Genomic DNA, 20805 nt, shown 5'->3' with positions numbered 1-20805 from the left:
CACATGACATTGTTTCGCCGGTAGAACAAAATTCCACACTCCGGCGCAGTGGTGACTCAGCATAACACTATCCTGGCTGGCTGCCGGCCGCATGGAACTATGGGTAGGAGACTGAATAAATTCCACAAATTACGTCATAGGGTATTGTGACGTGATTGCAAACTTTCTTGTGCAGGACCCCATTCCAAAAGGCGATCGTCACGCAACGACTCTTGTACGTCTATGTCACTCTCCTACCCAGAGTTCCTTGCGGCCGGCAGCCAGCCAGCATTGCGCCGGAGTGTGCGTCTATGTATGTTTGTTGTTTGGTTATTGTTAACGCCGCACTCGGCAATATTTCAGCTACATGACGGCGGTCTGTAAATAATCAAGTCTGGATCAGACAATCCAGTGACTGACGTCATGATCTGTATTTATGGGAGAATCAAATACACAGTGAATCTGATACTTGTGTGACGTCACAATGCAACAGTTGAATTCGAGTGAACTCAACAATCAGCATAGTCTACAATCAGCATGACGCACACATTATCGTGATCAGTAAGGAAGTACTGAAAATGTTCACATCCGTGCCCATTTTATATCATGTCCAGTCCAGTAGAAATTTACAGGTGGCAAAAAATCACCAGTGGTCAGGATTGTGTTTGGTATGGAGAATAATTAAACGCATTCATATACCCCCTAGAGGCCTGAAGGGCATACGTGTTGTATTTTTCCAACAGAAAGTTCCCGCAGTGAGGCTAGATCGCGTAGAATATGGTATACCATGAAGACTGGAATCACCCATTTCGGTACCATTCAAAGTTATGTCCTCTGTTTATGCATATTAGTTAGCACGTGGTGTATAGAAGTGATCACAGTGCCATGTTAATTAACTATGTCTATCAATATATAATAACCTTACAAAATATTCTGACAAATTTGTGGTCTACGGGACTACGACATTTGTGTATGTCTTCGAGGTCTCACAACGTACAGGGTAACATAACTTATTCAGGTCAGAAACCCCCGATATCTAAAAATAACCCACATGCACAGTTCCGCCATATTCAGGACGCGCCGGGAAACGGATATGACGTGGGTTAGGACATTCACACAAAATACAGTTGTATATGCTTTGAAATTGTCTATCATCATGTCAGCAAATGCAAGCGCCAAATGTAAGTTATTTACTTTTCATATAGACATTTAGGCAAATACTAACTTAAAGGATCAATCGAGGGCCGATCTTTTCCGAACCTGCTGGACTGGGCTACCTGTGTCGCCTTCAGAGGTAGATTTTAGATATATTTTCCCGATACCGTCCATATGACAGTTTACTTGTCTGAACAAATTCGCCTGCTCCGGTCTTGTTATTGATCGTTGAAACGACATACTTAGACATACAATATCCATGGCGGGTATGAGATTATCTGCTGGATCAAGCCAGCCTTGTCACTGATGTAGGTCATGACCTGGACCTGTCACGTGATCGGTCTCTTAAAACAGGCAGGTAGAATTCTTTCATCCTTGTTCAGGGCAAAGCCTCACAAGTTTCTATATGATCAGATAAAATCTATTTCCTCTTCACTGCCTGAGATTTAACTTAACTAAGACTCTCAGTAAACAGGCTATCATGTATATCATATGCACCTGTAGGATCTGGAATATAGATTAGGAGATGTTGGCTACTAAACTCATGAACGTCCAACCTTGCACTGTGAGTGGGTATGTCTCTGGGTGATGATCTGACCACCCCTTCAAACAAGTCACATCAGCTGAACCCTGAGCACACCTGGATCCTGATTTCCCCGTTGCATGGGTTCCTTAGACACTCTGTCAGCTTTCTAAAACAATATACTTTTATTTCTGTACCACCGTGTTTTGGAAATCTGGATCTTAACAGATCACCCAAGCAGAATGCAAGTATTCCTTTCATAGAACTCCATTTTGGATGTAGATGTCTTGGCGCTAAGAAACATCATGTGTTATGTAAGATGTATTTACTTTGAAATGTTTCCTGTTGTCAAACAGACAGTACGTCTCAAATCAATACATTAGAGCTCTGGACAGTGAAGCCGACAATGCATGCTGGATTCAGTAAACTGGATTCAGTTTTGTTTTTTAAAAGAAGCAAATTGAAGAGATTCCCAGCCTGATTAGATTAGAAGCAAAGTGTTAAGCAAAGCCTAGATAACAATATAAGTATACCTCAGCTGTATAAAGCCAATCACACTCTACCCAGGAATCCCTGCAGCCAGTCAAGTCACATCTTACAGTCTCTTCATGTGTTTTTAAGTTTCATTTTGGAAGAATCTACACATTTAGATAAACATACGTCATTAAATGTTTAACTTTAATTGAGAAAATATCCAAAAACGTGAAAAACTATTTCCATTTGTGTATATATCCTATAATGTCATGCACCTCACTGTTGTAGTTATAAAATTAGTTATCTATATAATTATGCATTTGTTTACAAACAAGAGAAAAGTCCGGTCACATGATAATACTACACTGGTCACTGAAGCAGAATCGGAATAAGGTCGAGAAGATCCGAGTAAGCTCGGGGGTAATTGGCTGTTGTTTACATACAAAGCTTCAGAACGGTCAACGTCCTGTCCCTTTAATACAACATATGACCCTACACTATAAAACTCATGTACTCACTAGACACCTGCCCACTTTAGCATGTTTAGATTGTTATGCAGTCAGTAGTTTGATGGTAAGTACTATAACACAGGATTGCTACCATGTGTTGATGATGGTGAAAAAGGAAGCTACATCCTCTCGCACCAAGGTGCAGACCCAGTACAGCATGGTGTATTAAATATCCACGACAGTGTAATAGCACATCTTTTATTATTTTCATTCGGAACTCCCCACCTGAAACAAATGAACTGTGTTGTGGTTTGTCTGTCATGAACTTTTGCATTTTCTACTTTACTCTCAAACTACAAGGCCCTAAGCAGCTGAACGTGTGTATGAACGATCACTGTCACAGAGGCGCATGGATAGAGAGAACACCCTACAGGGTTAGATGTACAGCAACACTTACCATTGCTGGTGGGCATGGCAGTATTTAGAGTGACAGCCCTAGTTACCACGTACATAGGCTTAGATTTGCCTGGAGAGCATGGGACATAATCAGCCTAGACCAGGTGCATACCAAGCTGGAGGTATGACATTCCAAAATTTCGGCTGAGGGCGGGGAAGAGGTGAACTAAGAAAGCCAAGATGCAGACGGGGACCTTTAGTAAGAAATTGTAATGCACCAGACATTGCTGGACCCCCCTAGTGCCATGTTGCCTGTATGGACACTGCAAGATCCTGCTTCCACTTCTTGTTCAGTTGGTCAGGGAAACTGTCTCTCCAGTAGTCAGGAGGTGCAGGTGAAACTGCTACCACTTTAGCGTGTTGCAGTGAATAGTGTGCAAAGCAGGGACATTTCTGCTGTTTTAGCTGTTGGTAATTGTAACAATGTAAACAACAGTGTTTGTGTAATGTATCTTCATTTTGGGAGATATATATAGGAACTTTTTGAATGTTCTGTGAGTGTTCAATCTAAATGTGTGAAAAATGATAGGATGTGATATGAGTGTGCCTCAATTGTTTTACACAGTCAGAAGATCCGGGGTGGAAAAGGTCTTCAGCAACCCATGCTTGTTGTAAAAGGCAACTATGCTTGTCTTAAGAGGTGACTAATGGGATCGGGTAGTCAGCCTCGTTGACTTGGTTGATGCATGTCATCGTATCCCATTTGCTTGGATTAATGCTCATGATGTCAATCACCATATTGTCTGGTCCGGACTCGATTATTTACAGACCTCCGTCATATAGCTGGAATATTGCTGAGTGCGGTGTTAAACAACAAACAAACAAACATTAGTTGGGTTGGTCTAATTTCCTCCTGTTTCCTAGGCACTCTGTCGTGATGCTGCTGACTCCACACCATGTGTGAGGCGCCATCTGCTGGCACAAAACGACCACTACCAGACAGTGCCACTGACCACGAGCACACCAAGCGACAACGAAGAGAAGCATCTTCAGAATCACAAGAGTAAGACTTGCAATATTGATAATAACTTGTTAGTTAGTGCCAGTGACATTTTGGTGTAGATTCTTACACATTAATCAACCAATGTTATTGACAAGGATGTCATTAATCATGCATGTATGACACTTTGAAGGCATGGCAATGAAAATCAAGAAATGTGAATGTCTTTGCATAGACAAATAAATTAATACAGAACTCTATGCAAGAGATTTTGATGTGATCAAGATAGTGTGAGTGTTTAATCTTCAAATCCTCGGCTAATGTACATGGTAATATGAAGCTGTGCCATTAAGTTTAGTTATCATACCTCCGTGTCAGAATGATGAGGTCTGATTGGTCCATGTGGTGTTGATAAAATACTATGTATCCTGCCTTGGTGGGAATAAATTTCACAGCGGATGAATAAATCCCTTATACCCGCCACAGCAAGTCAGGCGGCACATGGATTTCTAAGGGGATGAATAAAATCCCTTTTCCCCCGCTTCAAAGCAAAAAGTCATGTGACATAGCACAAGTTAACCTCGGCTCAATTGAACTGCTGTTTTCTATCATTTTTTAATTTGTTTTAATTCCAATTTAAATGGGCCGTATAAAACCTCATGTACTTTGAGTGATTCTGCTACAACTATATTCTATCAAACCTACAATGACGCCATCCGAACATGAACAGTCCATTAGCAGAACGGTGGGTTAGGGTACTATTAGTGTGTCATGGAACCAAACATGCATCATGCGTTAATATATTCCTAAGATGCAGGGGTCTGATAGAGAAACTGTGTTTTGCATTGAAACATTCCGATCAAGTTCATCACAGGGTCAGAAGTGATGCGTGAGTCGAGTGGAGAGAACTGATACTGCCTATGTCCACTGGTAGATGACAGGAACAAGCAAGCACTCTTATGCTAAACCAGAATTGTGGGAAAATGGTGGGGAATACCGTAATTTATTGACTGTTATGGGGCTCTATTTGTTCCAATATTGTTGTTTTATGTTATTAGGATTCGCTGACATACAAAGAAGGCATTGAAAGAGTGTCGCACAGCTACAACATACGTGAACAAACACCCCCCCCAAAAAAATTAGGCAAGCTCTGGAACATTTATTTCCACACTGCATGTCACTATTATGACGTCATATCGCTCATTGTGACTGAAAGATATGACCTCACAGTTGTCTACAAATACCAAATGTGAAGCTCTCTGTGTTCCATAAAACTTGAAATACACTCTCTCAATCAATGTTGATATAGAATTGTATTATCTGCCAAAAATGTCGTGATGGCAAATCTGTATTTTGCTACCTATAATTTACAAACAGTAAACTACATTTATAACAAACACCCTTATAACGAACTGGTGGATATAACAAACTATATTTTATCCTGGCCATTTGCTGTTTATATGTGTATATGCTTATAACAATCAATGGTTATAGCAAACTAAAATTAGTGGTTCCTTTGAGTTCGTTATAACCGTAGTTTACTGTATCATTATAAGGAAACCCAACTGACACTGACTAAGAAAGAAGTATTTTTCTATGAATATGAGTTTTTGTGGTGAGGCAGGTGGGAAATCAGCATCAAGTGATTTCCAATTATCCTAACAGTGTGATTGTTTGTATTGTCAGCCCATCTGCCCCACCTAGTGAGGAGGTGTTTGTGGACTCGTCCTGGCTTTGTGAGTATATGACCATGGTAGTATTTCACTCCCATGTTTCTTCCTCCACTCTTGCCCAACCCACTCCCATGTTTCTTCCTCCAGTCCTGCCCCACCCACTCCCATGTTTCTTCCTCCAGTCCTGCCCCACCCACAACCATGTTTCTTCTTCCAGTCCTGCCCCACCCACTCCCATGTTTCTTCCTCCAGTCCTGCCCCACCCACTCCCATGTTTCTTCCTCCAGTCCTGCCCCACCCACTCCCATGTTTCTTCCTCCAGTCCTGTCCTCCAGTCCTGCCCCACCCACTCCCATGTTTCTTCCTCCAGTCCTGCCCAACCACCTTCCATGTTTCTTCCTCCAGTCCTGCCCAACCACCTTCCATGTTTCTTCCCCAGTCCTGCCCCTCCTACTCCCATGTTTCTTCCTCCAGTCCTGCCCCACCCACTCCCATGTTTCTTCCTCCAGTCCTGCCCAACCACCTTCCATGTTTCTTCCTCCAGTCCTGCCCAACCACCTTCCATGTTTCTTCCTCCAGTCCTGCCCAACCACCTTCCATGTTTCTTCCTCCAGTCCTGCCCAACCACCTTCCATGTTTCTTCCTCCAGTCCTGCCCAACCACCTTCCATGTTTCTTCCCCAGTCCTGCCCCTCCCACTCCCATGTTTCTTCCTCCAGTCCTGCCCCACCCACTCCCATGTTTCTTCCTCCAGTCCTGCCCCACCCACTCCCATGTTTCTTCCTCCAGTCCTGCCCAACCACCTTCCATGTTTCTTCCTCCAGTCCTGCCCAACCACCTTCCATGTTTCTTCCTCCAGTCCTGCCCAACCACCTTCCATGTTTCTTCCCCAGTCCTGCCCCTCCCACTCCCATGTTTCTTCCTCCAGTCCTGCCCCACCCACTCCCATGTTTCTTCCTCCAGTCCTGCCCCACCCACTCCCATGTTTCTTCCTCCAGTCCTGCCCAACCACCTTCCATGTTTCTTCCTCCAGTCCTGCCCAACCACCTTCCATGTTTCTTCCTCCAGTCCTGCCCCACCCACTCCCATGTTTCTTTCTCCTGTCCTGCCCCACCCACTCCCATGTTTCTTCCTCCAGTCCTGCCCCACCCACAACCATGTTTCTTCTTCCAGTCCTGCCCCACCCACTCCCATGTTTCTTCCTCCAGTCCTGCCCCACCCACTCCCATGTTTCTTCCTCCAGTCCTGCCCAACCCACTCCCATGTTTCTTCCTCCAGTCCTGCCCCACCCACTCCCATGTTTCTTCCTCCACTCTTGCCCAACCCACTCCCATGTTTCTTCCTCCACTCTTGCCGCACCCACTCCCATGTTTCTTCCTCCAGTCCTGCCCCACCCACTCCCATGTTTCTTCCTCCAGTCCTGCCCCACCCACTCCCATGTTTCTTCCTCCAGTCCTGCCCCACCCACTCCCATGTTTCTTCCTCCAGTCCTGCCCAACCCACTCCCATGTTTCTTCCTCCAGTCCTGTCCTCCAGTCCTGCCCCACCCACTCCCATGTTTCTTTCTCCTGTCCTGCCCCACCCACTCCCATGTTTCTTTCTCCAGTCCTGCCCAACCCACTCCCATGTTTCTTCCTCCACTCTTGCCCAACCCACTCCCATGTTTCTTCCTCTACTCTTGCCGCACCCACTCCCATGTTTCTTCCTCCAGTCCTGCCCCACCCACTCCCATGTTTCTTCCTCCAGTCCTGCCCCACCCACCCCCATGTTTCTTCCTCCAGTCCTGCCCCACCCACAACCATGTTTCTTCCTCCAGTCCTGCCCCACCCACTCCCATGTTTCTTCCTCCAGTCCTGCCCCACCCACTCCCATGTTTCTTCCTCCAGTCCTGCCCAACCCACTCCCATGTTTCTTCCTCCAGTCCTGTCCTCCAGTCCTGCCCCACCCACTCCCATGTTTCTTCCTCCAGTCCTGCCCAACCTGCTTCCATGTTTCTTCCCCAGTCCTGCCCCACCCACTCCCATGTTTCTTCCTCCAGTCCTGCCCCACCCACTCCCATGTTTCTTCCTCCAGTCCTTCCCCACCCACTCCCATGTTTCTTTCTCCTGTCCTGCCCCTCCCACTCCCATGTTTCTTCCTCCAGTCCTGCCCCACCCACTCCCATGTTTCTTCCTCCAGTCCTGCCCCACCCACTCCCATGTTTCTTCCTCCAGTCCTGCCCCACCCACTCCCATGTTTCTTTCTCCTGTCCTGCCCCACCCACTCCCATGTTTCTTTCTCCAGTCCTGCCCCACCCACTCCCATGTTTCTTTTTCTCCAGTCCTGCTCGACCCACTCCCATGTTTATTCCTCCAGTCCTGCCCCACCCACTCCCATGTTTCTTCCTCCAGTCCTGCCCCACCCACACACGTTTCTTCCTCCAGTCCTGCCCCACCCACTCCCATGTTTCTTCCTCCAGTCCTGCCCCACCCACACACGTTTCTTCCTCCAGTCCTGCCCCACCCACTCCCATGTTTATTCCTCCAGTCCTGCCCCACCCACTCCCATGTTTCTTCCTCCAGTCCTACCCCACCCACTCCCATGTTTCTTCCTCCAGTCCTGCCCCACCCACTCCCATGTTTCTTCCTCCAGTCCTGCCCCACCCACTCCCATGTTTCTTCCTCCAGTCCTGCCCCACCCACTCCCATGTTTCTTCCTCCAGTCCTACCCCACCCACTCCCATGTTTATTCCTCCAGTCCTGCCCCACCCACTCCCATGTTTCTTCCTCCAGTCCTGCCCCACCCACACACATGTTTCTTCCTCCAGTCCTGCCCCACCCACTCCCATGTTTCTTCCTCCAGTCCTGCCCCACCCACTCCCATGTTTCTTCCTCCAGTCCTGCCCCACCCACTCCCATGTTTCTTCCTCCAGTCCTACCCCACCCACTCCCATGTTTCTTCCTCCAGTCCTGCCCCACCCACACACATGTTTCTTCCTCCAGTCCTGCCCCACCCACTCCCATGTTTCTTCCTCCAGTCCTACCCCACCCACTCCCATGTTTCTTCCTCCCATGATGTCTTTGTTCTGTATGTTAACAGTCATGATGTCACTGTTGTGTATGTAAACAGTCATGATGTCATTGTTCTGTTAACAGTCATGATGTCATTGTTCTGTATGTTAACAGTCATGATGTCATTGTTCTGTTAACAGTCATGATGTCATTGTTCTGTATGTTAACAGTCATGATGTCATTGTTCTGTATGTAAACAGTCATGATGTCATTGTTCTGTTAACAGTCATGATGTCATTGTTCTGTATGTTAACAGTCATGATTATTTTCAGACATGGACTGCAGTTATTGCAATAAGCACATGAATGAGAACCTGGCATCCCGATTCCATGGTGAGAAGCTTGTCCTGCAGATGCATGCCCAGTATGGTGTGTTCAGCAAGAGCAGCAGAGGATACGATGCCAGTAGGGAGGAGGTGAAGCTCTTCAAGGATGAATTCCTGAGGAAAGTCTGCAGTTTGCGGAACATGAGAGGTGGTGTCTTAATCATCCATGTCACGGGGAAATCAGTGGAAAAAGGCCCATCGCTTGATGACTTTGATCAAAAGGTGGGCGAAGAACTGAGCAGAATGGTAGAAGATGACACAATGTATGTTGAAAACTATGATCGTCGCTGGTATATGGAACAACAGAGTTATGTAGACGAACACGGGCAGCCACATAATGAGACAGTTTACCTGGACTATATTATCTTAAGTGTGAAGGGCTCATCGTCAGTGTCAACAAAAGATTTCAATACTCTTGTCACATGGGATGGGAGTAAAGAAAGACCCAAGGCGAGGGAGATCTCCAGACTGTTATGGAAGCGTAGCCTCCAACCATGCTTCCCAGATGAGCCTATGGATGACTGTGAGTTTATTGAAGGTGAAAGGGTGGATCTGTATGAGAGTCGGGACATTCAGCTCAAGAGACTGTTTGAGAAGGACCTTGTGAAGGATCTCCATGACCATGCAAGCTTGGTGGACAAGTCGCTGGCCTACAGGATTGCCTTTAGGCTGAAGGAGAAGCTGCATCTCTTGGAGTACATGACGTCATTCACCAAACTCAAGAATGGAGGCTCCTTCTTCTGTGGCATTGAAGAAGAGAAAATAGTGCTGGTGACGGAGAAGAGCAAGAGTTCGAAGAAGAGCAAGAAGAAGAAAAAGAAAGCACAAGGTTCAAAGGTAGTAACAGAAGATGACAAAGAGGAGGAAGTTGATCCTGCAGGCTCTCATCTGACTGCAGCCAATGTCCCTGGTGATATTCCTGTTCTGGGCAGTGTAGTGAACACATGTGACCGTGGAGGACCTCATGTGGCAACTCCAAATGTTCCTGACACAGGGATAGCAGTGAACACACACAACTCTTCTTTACAGGGGTTTAATTCTGTTACCAGAAATGCCAAAGGAGAGAATGAATTAACCAACAAATCCTTTACAAAATGTGATGATGTAAAAATGTCTAACATCAGGCTGTATACAGATTCAATAATACCAGATGCAGGTGAGCAGATTCAAGATGTTGCTAAATCAGCTCAGCAATCAAATGCTCAAAGTAGACTAGCATCCACACATACACAATCTGGAGTTGAGTCTGGACTAGGAAATGATAGACATGAAAAGGGTGTTGAGAAGGCTGCGAGTGAGGTGCCCTCTGTGCCCGGAACAATGGGGTCACCTCCTGCTGCGGATGGGGTGGTAAGCCAGGGCTACAAGACAGGCTATAATCTAGTGAAGGGCGTCACACTTATGCCTGAGGAGAGGCTAGAACTGCATGATGAGATCTTGCGATGTGTCCAGGAAGACATGTTGTGGCTAAGGAGTGATGGCAGTGTGTTAACGAGGGAGGAGATAGCAGGTGAGGTGGAAATCCGATTCCACTGCACATCAGTGGCCTGTCAAACGTTCGTAGTTGAGGTGCGGTGCAAAAATGTTTTCTCAGGAATTGTGTTCTACAAGAGCTGTGGCCCAGATGCATTCAGACTTACGGGGATCTCGGAGAAAAGACCTCGGGTTGTTAGAATGGATCCCAAGGAGTGGATCCTTCTGCTCAAGAAAGCCATGGAGTGTGATAACTGTGAGAGCACAATATGGAAACTTCGAGCAGATGAAGGATAAGTTTGGGTACCGTACTTTCCTGTGTAAAGCTGTGTAGAGGGGGTGTACATATTACATGCTGTCAATGAGTTTCGATTACTTTACCCAAAACACAGACATTTAAGAATTAATGTCAATATTTTTTACATGTATGGAGGTATATACGTAAAAACAGGTGTGCAAACTGTGAAAATCTGTGTAGCCATAGGCGGATTTACTCAAAGTGTGCACACCAGATTTTATGTTTATGCCTCCATATAATCTCTGATTACACAATTTATTCTATATCTTGACTTATGTTTGTAATCTAGTTTAAATATATGATTTCATTCAATATTGTTCACATTAATTATGGCAAAATTGTGTGTGAGGTGATTGGCAGATTACACCAATTCACTATTATTTACAACAGACCAGATTACCGCTAATGACTCCCTTGAAAGAAACCTTAGCTGTCAGAGAATGGAACAATGTGTCATAAATGTCATACCTTGTCCCACAAAAAGTGCATGTGATACACAAGAAAATACGCAACTGTTAGGCAGTTTGCGCAGATGGAGCATATGTTTGAAGGAAAGAGAGACATATCTTGTTGACACATTTGTTTCCCAGCTGACGTTTAGTTTGATTTTCTGACTTGACTATGACTGTGCAAGTGCTGGTATGCTGTTTTTATCAAATATTCAGGTTATTATTAAGTCTGGAGTGATCAGGAACTGTGCTTCACTCTTCACTCTGGTTTGTTTTTACAAGCTTTCGAAGCCTCTTACCTGCTCAAGCTTCCTGATGTAGACCTGTGCAGATGTGGAAGTGGCGCAGCTGTCATCGTGGCATCATTAACATTGTTACCAAGTACTGTTTGTTTGTTTGTTGTTTAAAGCCGCACTCGGAAATATTGCAGTTATATGACGGCAGTCTGTAAATAAAGGAGCCTGGACCAGACAGCCCAGTGATATACTGCTGTGTAATAGTTACTCACCAGCCAGGGTATAATTCTATGCAGGTCACATCTTGTTCCAAATACACTCAGAATTCAGGCAGGCTGTGATGATTACACGTTCACAACATGGATCTTGGTGACATAACATTGTTTCTTGTGCTACAAATATCAAAGGAGCTGTCTGCACACTTGTCTCTGAAATAGCTATAAAACATCCTGTGTGCCCCTGAAGATGCCTGGTCGCCAGTATGTGAGGGTCGCCAGTCGCCAGTATGTGGGGGTCCCCAGTCGCCAGTATGTGGGGGTTGCCAGTCGCCAGTATGTGAGGGTCACCAGTATGTGAGGGTCCCCAGTCGCCAGTATGTGAATGTCGCCAGTCCCCAGTATGTGAATGTCGCCAGTCCCCAGTATGTGAGGGTCGCAAGTGGCCAGTATGTGAGGGTCGCCAGTCCCCAGTATGTGAGGGTCGCCAGTCCCCAGTATGTGAGGGTCGCCAGTCCCCAGTATGTGAGGGTCGCAAGTGGCCAGTATGTGAGGGTCGCCAGTCCCCAGTATGTGAGGGTCGCAAGTGGCCAGTATGTGAGGGTCGCCAGTGGCCAGTATGTGAGGGTCGCCAGTCCCCAGTATGTGAGGGTCGCCAGTGGCCAGTATGTGAGGGTCGCCAGTATGTGAGGGTCGCCAGTCCCCAGTATGTGAGGGTCGCCAGTATCTGAGGGTAGCCAGTCGCCAGTATGTGAGGGTCGCCAGTCGCCAGTATGTGAGGGTCGCCAGTCGCCAGTATCTGAGGGTCACCAGTCGCCAGTATGTGAGGGTCGCCGACAGTCACCAGTATGTGAGGGTCGCCAGTCGCCAGTATCTGAGGGTCGCCAGTCGCCAGTATGTGAGGGTCAACAGTCGCCAGTATGTGAGAGTCGCCGACAGTCACCAGTATGTGAGGGTCGCCAGTCGCCAGTATGTGAGGGTCGCCAGTATGTGAGGGTCCCCAGTCGCCAGTATGTGAGGGTCGCCAGTCGCCAGTATCTGAGGGTCGCCAGTCGCCAGTATGTGAGGGTCGCCAGTATGTGAGGGTCGCCAGTATGTGAGGGTCGCCAGTCGCCAGTATGTGAGGGTCGCCAGTCGCCAGTATCTGAGGGTTGCCAGTCGCCATTATGTGAGGGTCGCCAGTCGCCAGTATGTGAGGGTCACCGACAGTCGCAAGTATGTGAGGGTCGCCAGTCGCCAGTATGTGAGGGTCGCCAGTCGCCAGTATATGAAGGTCGCCACTCAGAGCCCCATGACCCAGTTCATATCAGCAGCTTGTGTATCACTGGACATGAACATTGTTATAAACCCTGTCGTGTCACCACGCTGGGGGTAACTTCCCCATGTAGATTGTAGTTTGCATACCAGTAGGTGTCTTCAGATCTTTAATACTGATGGCAGAATGTAGAAGTACTTTATGCCAATAAGCCACAACGCTGCCCTATGTGAACAGTGGTGAATGATAATGTGAGGACATATAGTCAGTGGCTCTCCACATTATCTGGAGACTTGGCCACAGTTGATCATCCCAAACTGGCTTGCACAAGACTAAGATCCAATGAAAGTCTTGTCGTATTGCTACAGTGATATTAGAACACAGTGCTTTGCAGACCAGTGTGTTGTCATCAGTTACCATGATGTCCTACTCGTTGATAATAGGAAATTATCCTCACCCTGCCCTGGATATTGGAAACTTATCCTCTCGCCTTGATATATTTTATTTACGGAAGACCCTCGGGTGTGATGTTCTTTTTGTATCTGCCACCTGGAAGCGACAGTGTTATGCTAAGTGCAGGGTTGTTTTCCTTTCCAAAACATAGGTGTGTAGACTGTTGGCTCTCTGTGTTATTTACAGTGGAAGCAAAAGGTTTATGCAGGTGCATTGTTGTTGCCTATTAGTTGGGAACTTGGGACTCAGTGTTCAGTGTTGTAAAATCTATTAATATTGTTTATAACAATCAGTCACGTCTAATATTTCATTGGTATCCGTCAGAGATACATTTATACGATAATTTTCAATTTCATTGATGAACAGAAATTCTTGAATACTTGTTTGAATTACAGCACCTCTTTCAAATATCTTTGTCTCAGACACACAGCCTTGTGTATTAGCGAATATGCATTTTTATTTTTTTATATTTCATTTAAGACACACACACTGCTATATAAGTGCAATTACCTTGAACACGTCGCTAACCCCAGTTCCCCTCATCACCTTGCTGTTTTCCTGTTACATGAGTATCTCCCAGCTCTCCCCATCCATGTCAGAGGTCAGGGGGGTGCTTGCTGCAGGTTGTGTCCAGATGCAGCACACTATAACCCAGGCACTCTTTGACATTTTGTTATATACGTTTCGTTCCAAGCAAAGTCTTGTCTGTTTATTTTGTAAAATATCTAACATTTTGTTGAACTTTTATTTTTGTTAGAAATGACCATGCATCTATTTTCATGATTTTACATGTGTCAGAAAACCAAAGAGAACATTCCAGAAAATGTGTTTACAGCATTTCTAATTGTGTTGTTTTAGTTAAGGTAATGTATACTTGGAAGCTTCTTAGCTTTTGCAGATAAAAATAATTTCCTATGGTTTTCCTAATTTATGTTCGTGGCAGTTGGTGAGACTGATAGCAACTTCTGACTTCTACAGATGTATAAGCTTTACCAGGTTCTAGTTATGTTGATGTTCGCTTAGTACTGATTCAGGCTTGAACTGGCAGGGTTTGCCTGGTCCAGACTTGAACAGTAGTGTCAGTGATGTTTTGTGTGATGGCACGTGGTGCACATCGGGTGAAGTCATGTGGCTGGAGAGAGAGGCGACTTGTGTCTGTGTATCTATTCTGTCCATCACAGAATCACAGGCCACACATCGGGTGAAGTCATGTGGCTGGAGAGAGAGGCGACTTGTGTCTGTGTATCTCTTCTGTCCATCACAGAATCACAGGCCACACATCGGGTGAAGTCGTGTGGCTGGAGAGAGAGGCGACTTGTGTCTGTGTATCTCTTCTGTCCATCACAGAATCACAGGTCACACATCGGGTGAAGTCGTGTGGCTGGAGAGAGAGGCGACTTGTGTCTGTGTATCTCTTCTGTCCATCACAGAATCACAGGCCACACATCGGGTGAAGTCATGTGGCTGGAGAGAGAGGCGACTTGTGTCTGTGTATCTCTTCTGTCCATCACAGAATCACAGGTCACACATCGGGTGAAGTCGTGTGGCTGGAGAGAGAGGCGACTTGTGTCTGTGTATCTCTTCTGTCCATCACAGAATCACAGGTCACACATCGGGTGAAGTCGTGTGGCTGGAGAGAGAGGCGACTTGTGTCTGTGTATCTCTTCTGTCCATCACAGAATCACAGGTCACACATCGGGTGAAGTCATGTGGCTGGAGAGAGAGGCGACTTGTGTCTGTGTATCTCTTCTGTCCATCACAGAATCACAGGTCACACATTGGGTGAAGTCATGTGGCTGGAGAGAGAGGCGACTTGTGTCTGTGTATCTCTTCTGTCCATCACAGAATCACAGGTCACACATCGGGTGAAGTCGTGTGGCTGGAGAGAGAGGCGACTTGTGTCTGTGTATCTCTTCTGTCCATCACAGAATCACAGGTCACACATCGGGTGAAGTCATGTGGCTGGAGAGAGAGGCGACTTGTGTCTGTGTATCTCTTCTGTCCATCACAGAATCACAGGTCACACATCGGGTGAAGTCGTGTGGCTGGAGAGAGAGGCGACTTGTGTCTGTGTATCTCTTCTGTCAATCACAGAATCACAGGTCACACATTGGGTGAAGTCATGTGGCTGGAGAGAGGCGACTTGTGTCTGTGTATCTCTTCTGTCAATCACAGAATCACAGGTCACACATCGGGTGAAGTCATGTGGCTGGAGAGAGAGAGGAGACTTCTTAAGTGTCTGTGTATCTCTCCTGTCCATCACAGAATCACAGGTTATGAAATGGGTGATGGATTAGTGTGGTTAAAGTTTTGTCAAGTCACGCATTGAGCCCTTCTTGGTGTCCACACTTGCAGTGTACACTGATTGTCAGACCAGGATAAGGCTGTGAGCCTGCACCAAGTGTATGGAGCCTAATGTATTGTGAAACACATTATTGTGCACAACTTTCGAAGACTGCTGTGAGAAATGTTGTACTCCTTGAGTTTCAGCCAGGTTGGTAATAGTTACGAACCAGTATTGTACAAAACTGTTGTATGAGAGTACCAGATTGTGACTTGTCTAGGACTAGGGGAAAAGACTCGCGAAGAATGCTTGTGTGTGGCAGTGAGTGACAGGTGTGTGTCAGGGACAGGCCGGTGAAACAGAACATTCGTACCTTCAGTGGGCTTGTCACCTGCAATTAGGAAGGGGAAACATCTGTTTCAGTCAGAACAAGAGTTGCAGAGTTAGGGCACAAGTTAGTTCATGTACTTCTAACTGTCATAGAAACCATTGTAATGATATATTGTTTGAATCACTTGTGCGATCTGTGGAGTATTGCGTGATTCGTACAAAACAACATAGTAACTTAGGTTGCAGAGATACCAATAATGTAAGGCTCTTGTAGAGCTCCCTCCAGTCTCTCAGACATTAGTGTTAATATGCTAAGGCTATAGATGCTGTTCTGCTTCTGTTCATTATGTGAGGTCGGTGTAACCAGAGTGAACAATGTTGATACAAGGAATCCGGCCTGGGGGGCATGGTGCATTGACTCTATTTGGGTCCTCATGTTGCAGATGTATAGAGTTGTTACAGATGCATGGAGTTATTACAGATGCATAGAGTTGTTACAGATGGATAGAGTTGTTACAGATGCATACAGATGGATAGAGTTGTTACAGATGCATAGAGTTGTTACAGATGGATAGAGTTGTTACAGATGGATAGAGTTGTTACAGATGCATAGAGTTGTTACAGATGGATAGAGTTGTTACAGATGGATAGAGTTGTTACAGATGGATAGAGTCGTTACAGATGCATAGAGTCGTTACAGATGGATAGAGTTGTTACAGATGGATAGAGTTGTTACAGATGGATAGAGTTGTTACAGATGGCTGGAGTTGTTACAGAAGGATAGAGTTGTTACAGATGCATAGAGTTGTTACAGATGCATAGAGTTGTTATAGATGCATACAGATGGATAGAGTTGTTACAGATGGATAGAGTTGTTACAGATGCATAGAGTTGTTACAGATGATAGAGTTGTTACCGATGGATAGAGTTGTTACAGATGGATAGAGTTGTTACAGATGATAGAGTTGTTACAGATGGATAGAGTTGTTACAGATGGATAGAGTTGTTACAGATGCATAGAGTTGTTACAGATGCATAGAGTTGTTACAGATGATAGAGTTGTTACAGATGGATAGAGTTGTTACAGATGGATAGAGTTGTTACAGATGCATAGAGTTGTTACAGATACATAGAGTTGCATAGACTTTACAGATGGATAGAGTTGTTACAGATGGATAGAGTTGTTACAGATGGATAGAGTTGTTACAGATGGATAGAGTTGTTACAGATGCATAGAGTTGTTACAGATGGATAGAGTTGCATAGACTTTACAGATGGATAGAGTCGTTACAGATGGATAGAGTTGTTACAGATGGATAGAGTTGTTACAGATGGATAGAGTTGTTACAGATGCATAGAGTTGTTACAGATACATAGAGTTGCATAGACTTTACAGATGGATAGAGTCGTTACAGATGGATAGAGTTGTTACAGAAGGATAAAGTCGTTACAGATGGATAGAGTCGTTACAGATGCATAGAGTTGTTACAGATACATAGAGTTGCATAGACTTTACAGATGGATAGAGTTGTTACAGATGGATAGAGTTGTTACAGATGGATAGAGTTGTTACAGATGGATAGAGTTTTTACAGATGCATAGAGTTGTTACAGATACATAGAGTTGCATAGACTTTACAGATGGATAGAGTTGTTACAGATGGATAGAGTTTTTACAGATGCATAGAGTTGTTACAGATACATAGAGTTGCATAGACTTTACAGATGGATAGAGTTGTTACAGATGGATAGAGTTGTTACAGATGGCTGGAGTTTTTACAGATGGAGAGAGTTGTTACAGATGGATAGAGTCGTTACAGATGGATATAGTTGTTACAGATGGATAGAGTTGTTACAGATGGATAGAGTTGTTACAGATGCATAGAGTTGTTACAGATACATAGAGTTGCATAGACTTTACAGATGGATAGAGTCGTTACAGATGCATAGAGTTGTTACAGATGCATAGAGTTGTTACAGATGGATAGAGTTTTTACAGATGCATAGAGTTGTTACAGATACATAGAGTTGCATAGACTTTACAGATGGATAGAGTTGTTACAGATGGATAGAGTTGTTACAGATGCATAGAGTTGTTACAGATGCATAGAGTTGTTACAGATGGATAGAGTTGTTACAGATGGATAGAGTTGTTACAGATGCATAGAGTTGTTACAGATGGATAGAGTTGTTACAGATGTATAGAGTTGTTACAGATGGATTGAGTTGTTACAGATGCATAAAGTTGTTACAGATGGATAGAGTTGTTACAGATGGATAGAGTTGTTACAGATGGATAGAGTTGTTACAGATGGATAGAGTTGTTACAGATGCATAGAGTTGTTACAGATGCATAGAGTTGTTACAGATGGATAGAGTTGTTACAGATGGATAGAGTTGTTACAGATGGATAGAGTTGTTACAGATGCATACAGATGGATAGAGTTGTTACAGATGGATAGAGTTGTTACAGATGGATAGAGTTGTTACAGATGCATAGAGTTGTTACAGATGGATAGAGTTGTTACAGATGCATAGAGTTGTTACAGATGGCTAGAGTTGTTACAGATGGATAGAGTTGTTACAGATGGATAGAGTTGTTACAGATGATAGAGTTGTTACAGATGGATAGAGTTGTTACAGATGGCTAGAGTTGTAACAGATGGATAGAGTTGTTACAGATGCATAGAGTTGTTACAGATGGATAGAGTTGTTACAGATGGATAGAGTTGTTACAGATGGATAGAGTTGTTACAGATGCATAGAGTTGTTACAGATGGATAGAGTCGTTACAGATGGATAGAGTTGTTACAGATGGATAGAGTTGTAACAGATGGATAGAGTTGTTACAGATGGATAGAGTTGTTACAGATGCATAGAGTTGTTACAGATGCATAGAGTTGTTACAGATGGATAGAGTTGTTACAGATGGATAGAGTTGTGAGGTCATGAGATGATGATCAGGAGTCGCACAACGGGACACTTTATGTAAACTGATTCCCTTCAGACGATGATACTGTTTTGTTTAGATTCTACGTGGACTTTGGAAAGAGCAACAGATGCAGATCCTAATATATACTGGGCTTGGGGTAGTGTGAATGTGCTGGTTTTGTAGACATTCTAGATCTACATTGCTATGTCAAATGCTGAATTGTTCCTGACAATGTAGATTAGAAACCTTAGTATCGTCATTATTATTATTATTATTATTATTATTATTATTATTATTCAAATCAAGGTAAGTACATTGAGATACTGTGTATGTGTTCAGGACAGTTCAGGATTTCTGCTGGTAAGTAGAACCAGGATGTATTCGTTTAAAGTGAATGTTACTTCCTAAATACAGTAAACAACGTTTATAGCGAACACGCTTATAACGAACTGACGGATATAACAAATTTAGTTTTAGGTCCCGGCCATTTGCAGTATGTATGCTGTGTATATGCTTATAACGAACTATGGCTATAACCTACCAAACTTAGTGGTCCCTTTTAGTTCGTTGTAACCGTAGTGTACTGTTCTGTAAGTCCACATGCGTTGGTTGTATGTGGATATGTCGACGGCTTTCTGTTGTGGCGGAGGCACTTCACCACCGAGACGAACACACTACACAGACATAGGGAGCTTTCCATATTTAGTGGGATATGACCTTTGGAGATATGTTTTTCTCATATGGATAAAACATTGGTATTTATAGGATTTATGTATGCTACTGCGGTTGGATAATAAATGTCTAGATGTCCTCAAGTGCAGCTGATATTCCATTGATGAAGTCATAAGACTCGACCTATGTCATGCAGCCAGGTCAGAAGGCAGCAGCGTCAGCTACTCAGCGTTTTACAAACAAACTATTGTGTCCTTTATGCATGCAAACTACATGTGGACCTGTGATCCTATGTAAGTCACGATGCATTAAGCAGGCCTGATACAACAGGATACTGTTCAAAGCTGCGTCAAGGCCAATTGCATCTCTGTACATCAAGTTGATCATCTTTATCTGATAGATAGTTTTAATGTAGTCAGTCTTTACTAACATTTCACTGAGACATCTGCAGTCACGTCAGTTCTGAGAAGCTGTGGGTCATCTTCACCTGACTGCTGATAGTTCCTCTGTTGTGATATTACTGGGGCAACACTTAATGTACAAAATGCCAGGAATTTTCGCTATCAGTCCTGAGTGAGTGAATTTTTTGTAAGTACCAAGCTTTGGCGAGAAACAAAAAAGTGTTGCCCAATACAGACTTTTGCTTCATAGCAAAAGGCCGGGCTAACCCTAGGTTTATGTCCACAAGATGTGTACCCTGCCCGGCCTGATCAGTCAGTTGACCACCGTGTATCTGGCTATGGTGATGTGAATAGCCTTGGCCACAACTTGCCAGTGTCTATGAAAGTGTAGGTGACAAGATACATAGCCACAACTTGCCAGTGTCTATGAAAGTGTAGGTGACAAGATACATAGCCACAACTTGCCAGTGTCTATGAAAGTGTAGGTGACAAGATACATAGCCACAACTTGCCAGTGTCTATGAAAGTGTAGGTGACAAGATACATAGCTACAACTTGCCAGTGTCTATGAAAGTGTAGGTGACAAGATACATAGCCACAACTTGCCAGTGTCTATGAAAGTGTAGGTGACAAGATACATAGCCACAACTTGCCAGTGTCTATGAAAGTGTAGGTGACAAGATACATAGCCACAACTTGCCAGTGTCTATGAAAGTGTAGGTGACAAGATACATAGCTACAACTTGCCAGTGTCTATGAAAGTGTAGGTGACAAGATACATAGCC

At 44.5% G+C, this 20805-nt stretch overlaps 1 protein-coding gene across 1 annotated transcript; it reads left to right on the top strand.

The window, feature by feature from the left end:
• The first annotated feature begins 1006 nt into the window (after positions 1–1006).
• Positions 1007–17282, top strand: LOC124116186. The gene is made up of 4 exons (XM_046477434.2): positions 1007–1160; positions 3901–4039; positions 5663–5712; positions 8971–17282. Exons 2-4 carry the CDS (start codon positions 3933–3935, stop codon positions 10791–10793), a joined length of 1980 nt encoding a protein of 659 aa, XP_046333390.1. The 5' UTR covers positions 1007–1160; positions 3901–3932; the 3' UTR covers positions 10794–17282.
• Positions 17283–20805: the final 3523 nt, after the last annotated feature.

The sequence above is a fragment of the Haliotis rufescens genome, unplaced genomic scaffold (genome assembly GCF_023055435.1).
Source record: "Haliotis rufescens isolate VD_foot unplaced genomic scaffold, xgHalRufe1.0.p SCAF_18, whole genome shotgun sequence".
In the NCBI taxonomy this organism is placed as follows: domain Eukaryota; kingdom Metazoa; phylum Mollusca; class Gastropoda; order Lepetellida; family Haliotidae; genus Haliotis; species Haliotis rufescens.
Note: the sequence above shows the minus strand (reverse complement) of the source record. Positions and strands in the feature narration are given on the sequence as shown.

Bases quoted from the DNA above. Each gene is read 5' to 3' on its own strand.
- LOC124116186 (XM_046477434.2), top strand. From the start codon at position 3,933: ATGTGTGAGGCGCCATCTGCTGGCACAAAACGACCACTACCAGACAGT. The intron at 4,040-5,662 runs GTAAGACTTGCA...TTGTATTGTCAG, and splicing joins GCATCTTCAGAATCACAAGA to CCCATCTGCCCCACCTAGTG. The intron at 5,713-8,970 runs GTGAGTATATGA...GATTATTTTCAG, and splicing joins TGTGGACTCGTCCTGGCTTT to ACATGGACTGCAGTTATTGC.